Genomic DNA, 10,002 nt, shown 5'->3' with positions numbered 1-10,002 from the left:
AGGGACTTTTTCAATCCTTGCGTCCCTCGCCAATCGCTTCGATTAGATTTCAAGTTTTGGCGCGCAAATTCTATAAACTTAACTATTTCAATTGAGAAATAATCTTCTCTGGCACGCCCGCACCCTAACCACACGTGACAAGGTTGAAATTAGTATATTTCGAAAATATCGCTAACACAATGTTAACAATGTCCGAGATAAACTTTTAGATTTGTAATTTTATCAATATCAAGTTCTTAAAAAAAAAGAACAAAATTGGGGTTGTAATTTTGTTTTTAGATGTTTTTTTATACCTATATCAGATGCCATATAATAAGTGGATTGTTATTCACCGCTCCCAAATTATTTATTACCGTTCTCATATTGACATTTTTGCTCTTGTCATATTTTTCTTTCAAAAACTGTTAATTGGTTTTCTCTCCCGATCAAAACTGAAATTATAAAAATAAGGGCTAATTACAAATTTAACCCAACTAAGAGGGGTCATTTACATATCTAACTCACTTTGCTTCCATCTCACCAAATTAGACACTTTCAACCACTTTAAACAAAATTACCCTTAGTTCTATTCAATCGATCGATCTATTCCTGCTTCTTCTTCTTCTTCTTCCGCTTCTTCTTCTTCTTCTTCTGGTTCTTCTTCTTCTTCTTCTTCTTCTTCTTCTTCGTTTCAACTTCTTCTTCGGTTCATCCTCTTCAATTTCTGATATCAATCGTTAGTGATTTTTGAGATTATTGACGTATTATGTTCAATTTCTCATAGAAATTGTATGTTTTTAGCTTATACGCATGCTTCTCTCGTTAGTATTGCCTCATTCTTCATCTATAATGATATCGTTTCAATTTCCTCTATTTTCCTCCATTGTTGTTGCATTTGTGATGAAATTTATCGCATTTCATCACAAATGCGACAACAGTTATCGAATTTCGTCGCAAATGCGATAACAGTTGTCGCTTTTCGTCGCAAATGCAACAACTCTTGTCGCATTTGTGACGAATTCGTCACAAATGCAACATCGCAGCAGTTCAATTGTTATATTTTTTTTCTTTCTCATTTTTTGAGCTTTCCATCCTAATCATCTTCACAGACACTAATTCTTCAAAGGTTGAACGGACCATAATCTCTTCTCTCTATAAACCACCGTCTTTTCGTCGGTTTGGGATGGTGAAAAAGACAGTGAGAGTCTGAGGAAGAAGGTGAATTGAAATAAGAGTATTCTTGTCCAAAATGGATGAAAGTGTCTAATTTGGTGAGATGGAAGCAAAATAGGTTAGATATGTAAATGGACCATTTTAGTTGGGCTAGATTTGTAATTAGCCCTAGAAATAATTGATGCATGACAACTCAAGAACCCTGAAAATGGATGATTACGAGTCGGAAACATTGGACGATGTACCAATTTCGAAAAATTTACGTTTTTTTATCGAAGAAATTATGAAAAAATGCATGGCAATAGGCCAGACGGTTTCCATGACCACCTGGCCTATTTCCATGCATTTTTTCATCATTTCTTCGATAAAAAAACATAATTTATTAGATTAAAAAACATATATTTTTCATTTTCGGGGTTCTCGAGTTGTCACGCATCAATTATTTTTTTAATTTCAGTTTTGATCGGGAGAGAGAACCAATTAACAGTTTTTGAAAGAAAAATATGAAAAGGACAAAATTAACCAATAGAGAGCGGTAACTAGCAACATGGAGGCGGTAAATAACAACATCCAATAATAAATAACTATATTTTACTTTATTTTTAATACATATATATTAAAGAGGTTGAAATGAAAAATAAAATAATAATATAGATAAAATATTAATGACGGTAACTAGCAATAATAACTTTGTGTTTTTAATTTTTGAATTAATTTAATGTGAAATTGCACCTCCAAACTATAGTAATTAAAAAAGATATTAGTAAAATTGGTTATACTAGCTAGATGTCGTATAAAAACATTTTAAATTAGCTAATTGATAATATCTCAAGTCTCTCCCGATTCATGCTTGTTATTATAAGCAAAAAATCTTATTTAAGGTCTAAATTTAAGATTTTAAGGATTAAACTTTTTGATTTTTAATTTTTATATATATCGAGCCATTCACTAACTGTTTAGTTAATGGAGCTGTTAATAAAAGGCTCAACGTGTTAAAAATTAAAGATTAGTGGTTTAATCTTTAAAATTATTAAAGTTCAGGGACTTAATTTAGAAAAATAAACTATCATGCTCAATCTTTAAAATCGAAAAAGCTCAAGCACTTAAATATAGATTTAGCTTTCAAAAAGTTATTAGACCAGGTCAATGGAGGACTTCATAGCTGTATTTTAACATGTGTAGTATACAATACACAAGTTTTATGGTTTTAAAATGGCAAAAATTATAATTAATCCCCTAAATTTTACCTGTTTTAAGAATTAAGTCATTAATCAATTTTTTTTTTACATTAAGTCTTTGATCATTGATTTTATTATAGATTCAGTCCTTATTTAACTTTTCCACTGAGTTTGGAGAAGGAAAAGATAGATTTAGTGATTCTAATGCTGAAGATTGCAAAATGGGAGAATAGAAGATCGCTCTTGGAAGAACCTACTAGAAATTAGAAATTGATTTCTGTAATTTCTTTTTACTTTTTACTCTCTATCTATCCTAATCAGTGAACTATTATTTTTATTTGTCCACGTCAATAAGCCGAATCGCTCTAATAATACATACCGCCCAAACTCGACAAAAAAAAAGAAGTTAAACAATGACCAAATCCATAGCGGAATCAATGATCAATAACTCAATATAAAAAAATAATAATTAATTAAATGTTTTATCTGAAAATTCAGGAGGTTAATTATGCTTCCGATCCTTTTAAAATTAGGAGACCTTTTGGTAGACTAATTTATTGACTGTATTATACTATTAGCCCATGTCTAATTTTTTTTTTCTAGTCTTCTATACTACTTATTTCCTTAAATCATATTACTCATAAATGAGTAATCATACTTCTCGTGTCTATGTCTATAATTTTCTTTGACGAGGATTTCCATATGAGAAAGTGAAATAAATCAAGCAGTCAAATGATGAGTAGAAGGATTACGAGTGGAAGGATTCATCTAAAGTCTCTCATGAATAAACTCCAAATGAACAAACTCTTTAACCTCCCCCCAAATATCTTTCACAATCACCTTTAACCAATTGGAAAGTGGAATATCTTCTTTCAATAAAAGAGCATCATAAAGCAAATCTGAAACAGCGAAAATCGATTGAAAACATATCTCTCATGTAAAGGTAGTTGAAGCGATGTGTATCAAATAAGCTCTTACTTGGTCAAAAGATAATAATTATGCCAATTTCATCCTTAAAAAGACTCTCAACATGTTATGGAGGCGTTTAAGCATAATCTTGATATGCTCTATGAGGAGTCAGATTTATAGTTGTGGTATAACACCCTGGTCCAATACCATGTAGATATTGTCCGTTCTGGCCCAATTTCAACACATTGGGCCTCACGGCTTTAAAACGCGTCTGCATGTATTGGATTCACATCTTACTAATAAGCCTCAATCACTTCCTCTCCATTTCCGATGTGGGATTCAGTTCATTTCTGCCCCCATCGACATCCCTTAGGGCCGCTTCTTGCTCATGCCTTCTTACCCCGGCGCCACCCACTTCAGACCGGGTCGTTACATGTGGTATTTTAGCTATCCATATTGTTAGTTAAGCAAAGACAAGCTAATCGTGTTGCTCATAGTCTTACTAAGGCAACTCGATCTCATACTAGTCCTCCTTTTAGTCTCACGGTTCGTTTTTGTTCGAATCTTGTTGGTTGAGGATGTAATCGTTTTAGAATTTAATGAATTTTCTTCTTTCAAAAGAAAATTTTATTTTACATCTATTAATTAAATAGGTTAATTTTAAGATAAAAAAAAAAAGAAAAAAAAAAGCGGGTAACTGTATTTCCAAATGGAATAAGGAAAGTAGTTAGTAGCTAACATTCTAGTTTATAAAAAAGAAAATGAGAAACAGAGACTGTTCTTTAAAACTTCTTCTCTTATATATAAACCTAGCTCACCCTCCCACCTACTTCCATGATCCTCTCCTTCTTTCTCTCTCTTTTCTCTTACTCATCATTTCCCCCATTCCTCGCTTCCTCAATCCACCGTTGATTTCAACTTCAACCGCTAAATGACTCTCGGCAGTGTCCCGGTATTTCCCCCCTTTTCATTTCTTAATTTTCTGTTTGATTTCTCTTTCTCAGAAAAGAAGAAAGTTCATCTGATTTGGCGTTTGATCTCTTATTTAGTTGTTTATTAGAAGATCAACTGTTTGGCTCAAATTCTCTTGTTTTTTTGGCTGTGATCAATGATCATTCATCTAATCTAAGCTCAAGTTAATAGGCATTTGTTCTTTTCATATATGCATATTATAGGGCGTTTATTTGGGGATTTTGTCTGATCTTGAAGAATTCTATTCATGGTAATAAATTTCATATTTGTTTCATTTCTCTGACTTTTCTAGTGTTAAATTAAGCTTGATTACTTAATTTATTGGCTTAGCATCTGCCTCTGCAATCACTGAGTGCAATTTATCACAATGTTATTGTTGCTATTTCAAATTCCAGTTTTTTTTATGAGCTTGGTTAATGAGATATTGAAGTAAAAGGTAGACACAGATGGTGAACTATTTAAATTTTATGTGAAGTTCGTTAAATTGTTTATAGGGCATAGTTATAGGAATTTATTTCAACTTTCAAATTTTTGGTGGATTTCAGTTGAGCACTGTGGATCTTCAAATTCCAGATGGAGCTCGAAGAAACAATACGCTAATCTGTGCTCCAGTAATGGCAAAAACAGTTGATCAAATGTTGGTTCAAATAAAGAAGGCAAAGGAACTTGGAGCTGATCTTGCTGAAATTCGGGTTGATTTTTTGGAAAATTTTAGCCCTAAACAGGATCTTGAGGTCTTGATTAAGCAAAGTTCTTTACCAACTCTCGTCACATATAGGTAATTGATCATAAAAGCCAGTGTATCTTTTAATGAAGATTGCATCTCGAGTCTTAGGTGCTATATTTTGAGATACATGCTATCAGTAGAATGCTAAATGTGGTTTCTTCCTCTCTCTCCATTTTCCCAGATAATGGGAAACTCAACTGGCTTTTCAACAGTAACTAATCAGCGTCATAAGATTTTTTTAAAGGATTTCATACTTAGCTGCTTTAGATCTCCAACATTGTAAAGTTACATGGTCATGCATTGAAGTTTCCAATCTTTTTGTCAATTTGGGAACTTTACTAAAGTACAATTTGCATTTGAAAATTCGAATTTTTTTGTTGATGTTTCATATGTACTGTTTTTACCTTTTAGACCAAAATGGGAAGGTGGTGAGTATGATGGTGACGAAAGCAAGCGTCAAGAAGCACTCCGTCTGGCTATGGAATTGGGATCAGATTTCATTGATGTTGAGCTAAAGGTTGATATTCTTAGGTTGTTCATAACTTGGTTTTGAGGTTGACTAAAAGACAACTTAATTACTTGATTTGTCTTCAATAATTTCTATGTGCCAATTAATTGAAACAATTCCTTTTTGCTCGTGAAGGTTGCTCATGATTTCTTCAATTCCATTCAAGGGAAGAAACCTGAGAAGGTCAAGGTCATTGTTTCTTCACACAACTATGAGAATACTCCATCTACAGAAGAAATCGCCAACCTTGCTGCCAGAATACAAGCTACTGGAGCTGATATAGTAAAGATTGCAACAACGGCTTTAGACATCACAGACAATGCACGAATGTTTCAAGTTCTTGTGCATTCACAAGTAAGTAATCAATATGCTAGGTTACACCTTTCGAAATTTATGAATCCTTTGCATATCAAAGGCATGTGTTCAAAGTTGTGTAACATAATGAAGAATGACACCTTAGTTAAATTATCATAGGTACCGATGATAGGAATTGTTATGGCTGAGAGAGGCCTCATGTCAAGAGTACTTGCTTCGAAATTTGGAGGATTTCTCACTTTTGGTTCAGTAGAAGCAGGGGTAGTATCTGCCCCTGGGCAACCAACAGTCAAAGACTTATTAGATTTGTATAATTTCAGACAAATTGGAGCTGATACTAAAGTACATGGTGTTATTGGAAATCCTATTGGTCACAGCAAAAGTCCTCACCTCTACAACACAGCGTTTAAGTCGGTTGGTTTCAATGGAATTTATCTACCTCTTTTGGTTGACAGTGTTGCGAACTACATATCAACTTATTCATCTTCAGACTTTGTTGGATACAGGTAATAAATTTCACTGGAGTCTATTGATTCAATAGCAGTGTTCATCACGGTTTAATGTTCGAGCTTTCTTATTTCACTGTTGAAAGATGAGGTAATCTTGATTGATTTGAAATGTAGTTACACAATTCCACACAAGGAAGCTGGACTTAAATGCTGTGACGAGATTGATCCAATTGCCCAGGTAGTTGAATATCTACTATCGAAATTAATCTCTAACACTATTTAGCATCACCAAAAAAATGAAATCTTTTTATAAGTTTTAATCTTTTTCTTTTTGCAGGCAATAGGAGCTATTAGTTGCATGATTAAGAGACCTGCTGACGGGAAGTTAATAGGATACAACGTTGACTATCTTGGAGCCATAGGAGCTATCGAAGAGGCTCTCCGAGGTATCTAATGCAACTTTAATGCCTTGTTTAGTTTAAACTTACTAAAAATTTATCGCCTTTCCCGTTGACTCTTCAACTTTCTATCAGGATCAAATGGTGCCACTGCTTCCGCTTCCCCCTTGGCTGGTAAACTCTTTGTTGTCATGGGAGCTGGTGGAGCTGGAAAGGCCCTTGCTTATGGTGGATATGAGAAGGGTGCAAGAGTTGTTGTTGCTAATCGTTCATTTGGTGAGTTTTTCTGATTCCGCTATATCACTGAAGTATATTTTCTGGTAGGTAGTTGAAGATACCTTGACGTTAAATCCGGCTAGAAGTTTTTCTCATGCAGCCGGAATTTTGGATTATTGTTTCAAAGTCCGTGTTTGGTGAACTTAATGATCATTTTCTTCTTGTCTGACCAGACAAAGCCAAAGAGCTTGCAAGTAAAGTTGGAGGACAAGCAATGACACTATCTGAACTAAAAGATTTCCATCCAGAAGAAGGAATGATCCTCGCAAATACAACTTCGGTTGGAATGAAACCAAGAACCGACGAAACACCCCTTCCTAAGGTTCGCCCTTGTCCATCAGTGTATTCATTTTATTCCTTCCAGAAATGGTTTTCAGCCATGTAGTGTCAGCATTTGAGGTTGTTTAGTAACTAGCTAGACTAACCTATTTCGGATATCGAGTCATCGTGCTATAATTATGAGGTTGGGCTGAGCAATCTGAATCATCTGTTCTGTTTGCAGGAAGCTCTGAAACACTACTCCTTGGTCTTTGATGCAATCTACACACCAAAAATGACGAGGCTTTTGACAGAAGCACAAGAATGTGGAGCCATTATCGTTTACGGGACAGAGATGTTCACCAACCAAGCATATGTACAGTTCGAACGATTCACCGGTTTGCCTGGTAAGATCTTAAGATGAAACTCAACAGATAAACCAAACCCTAATGGTACTTTGTTCTTTTACATTGTGTTGATCTTTGTTTTCAATTTTGTATTTTGCAGCACCAAAACAACTGATCAGGGATACAATTGCAAGAAATACATAAGAAGAAGATTCTAAAGAAGTGAATCTTATAAAAATTCCAAGTTTTTTCATATTTTATCATTGTTTGAGAAGAGCAAGCAGAAGTTGTATTATTGTACTGTTATGTATCAATAAATTATTTTGGTTTCTTTAATGAAACAGCCTTCAGAAATGATTGTTGATTTATTTCATTACCCAGCAAGAGAAAAAGGTTCATGTTTACCCATATTTCATCAAGGTTCATATTTACCCATATGTCGCAGAAGAGATTACTCTCTTTAAGATGTTTGTGACACTGCCTCGAAAATGTGCAAGCGGACTAACAGTCGATCATCTCTAGGATAAAACAACCCAGTTAGTTTGTAAATCGATTATGATATGCATGAACGAAAATTGTTCAATAATTACACTCAGAGAGATGAAAGACAAAAACTGCTCAATTGTTCTTAGAATTGATCTTCTAAAAAAATGATATGTATTTCTCTGCTTTAATCTTTTTAAAAAATTGGGAGTTACAAAAAAAAAAAAAAAAAACATACAGAGAAGCTATTAATTAGTGGGGGAGAAAAATCTGGTATGTTGAAATTAAGTAAAATTTCCTCCAAAACTATAAGTGTCCACACCACACTGACCCGGTTCGGCCGGTCGGACGGCGATGGCGCACATGTGTGGATGTCAAAAGCCAAATAAGCTTCGTGTAGGTCCTCTTCCCTTCTACAAAAGTGGATATATCTTGGACTACATTCCAATAGTATGAGGCACCACTTTATAAACCTTTTTTTTTACAAGTGATAAGTTTTTTATACGAGATTCTTAACACTTCTTTTATCTCTCGTGGAGTCGTGGGGGCTGTAATGGATATATAAGTGGGCATAGTAACTAAAATTTTATCAAACCTCAAATTTGGGCCAAGCCCAATAACACTTTTATAAATTAATAATAGGACTAATCCCAGCAATCATCCACTTGAAATTTTAAAACCTTTTATTAAGTACTTAAGATTGAGCCTAAACAATTGTATATTTCAAATTCAACATTTGCATAATGATTGTAGTGACTCATAGTTTAGAATTATATCTCTAACATTGGATTGGTAGAGATAATAGTATTATTATCTCTTCACTAATTAGCTGTATACTAATTAGAGTCTCGCTTACTCTATAAGTCTAATTAGGATCAGAGATAATATCCTTATTATCTATTAGATAATTAGTTATACACAAATAGAGTTGTATTTACATTATACGTCTAATTAGGGTTGAGAATCCTAGTTAGACTACAACAACTATACATGTCATATATATACGGTTGATCAATACAAACCCTAATCAAGGGAAATACTTTTCAATCACTCTCTATCTCTCTCTCTCACCGTCGATTCTCTCTCTCTACTTCACTTGTTCTTCATAAACTAGATTTATTCCAACATGGTATCGCGAGCAGTACAAGGTCCGAACATGTCTGGCTCCGCTTCCGCATCTATACCGAGTAATTCTCTTCCTCAAGTGGCATCTGTTTCATCTGAACAGCAGCCGCAGTCCGTTTTTGCCGCTGGAAATTCATCCCCTGCGGCGGTCCTTGGCACGTCGACGTTGGCTGGCTCGATTTCGTCATTCCTAAATATAACCGAGGAGAGCGGCGGCAGCTTTGTCACGCCGCAACCTCTCCCTACCGCGCGATCGGCGGCTCTATCGGTCAGTATCAACACCGAATACACTGTTAACACGGCGTCGGCTTCTTCCCTTCAGCCGTCATCGGGATGGCGGTTCGAATCTCCGTTCACAGCTCCTGAACCGTCGTCCGTAACAGCCACTTACCTGTTCGACAAACACGATGGTGGGATGTTTCTGCGGGCTCGTCAACAAAATCTTCCTCGTTCAACCGAGCAGCCACAACATCCCCCGATGTTTCCGCCTCTAGGTAATTTTTCTCAACCTCTTGTCCGACCCGGTTTTGGACCTCCCCCATCTTATCTGTCACACCCGACCCTAGACAACCTCAATCGGCATCGGGCGTGAAATAGAAAGATCATAATCAATACTTATGAGTCTCCAATTTATCCCAATATCATAATATCATATTTATTTATTTATTTATTTTGGCTTTCCTCTTCAATATATATTCTAAAATAATTCATCTTCCTACTACATTAGTCTTTCGAGGACCTCAATATATATTTACCAACTTCATTATATTACAATTGAAATACCAAAGTTCTAACCATAATTCTAACAATAAGCAGCCAACTTCCAAACCTCGCCTAATCGGTCGGTAACCTTCTCTATATCATGTACTTTCTCACCTAAAAACATTAAAACATTTAAAAACGTG

At 35.0% G+C, this 10,002-nt stretch overlaps 1 protein-coding gene across 2 annotated transcripts; it reads left to right on the top strand.

The window, feature by feature from the left end:
* The first annotated feature begins 4,026 nt into the window (after positions 1-4,026).
* On the top strand, positions 4,027-7,857 carry LOC136206913 (bifunctional 3-dehydroquinate dehydratase/shikimate dehydrogenase, chloroplastic-like). 2 transcript variants are annotated; one of them, XM_065998121.1, is made up of 12 exons: positions 4,039-4,191; positions 4,415-4,461; positions 4,757-4,989; positions 5,350-5,455; positions 5,582-5,800; positions 5,921-6,267; positions 6,385-6,448; positions 6,548-6,656; positions 6,744-6,884; positions 7,058-7,206; positions 7,387-7,549; positions 7,650-7,857. In XM_065998121.1, exons 2-12 carry the CDS (start codon positions 4,459-4,461, stop codon positions 7,691-7,693), a joined length of 1,578 nt encoding a protein of 525 aa, XP_065854193.1. In that variant the 5' UTR covers positions 4,039-4,191; positions 4,415-4,458; the 3' UTR covers positions 7,694-7,857. The 2 variants fall into 2 exon arrangements, with proteins under 2 accessions (XP_065854192.1, XP_065854193.1); XM_065998120.1 differs by lacking the exon at positions 4,415-4,461 and having other exon boundaries at positions 4,027-4,191.
* Positions 7,858-10,002: the final 2,145 nt, after the last annotated feature.

Source organism: Euphorbia lathyris, chromosome 9 (genome assembly GCF_963576675.1).
Source record: "Euphorbia lathyris chromosome 9, ddEupLath1.1, whole genome shotgun sequence".
NCBI lineage: Eukaryota > Viridiplantae > Streptophyta > Magnoliopsida > Malpighiales > Euphorbiaceae > Euphorbia > Euphorbia lathyris.
Note: the sequence above shows the minus strand (reverse complement) of the source record. Positions and strands in the feature narration are given on the sequence as shown.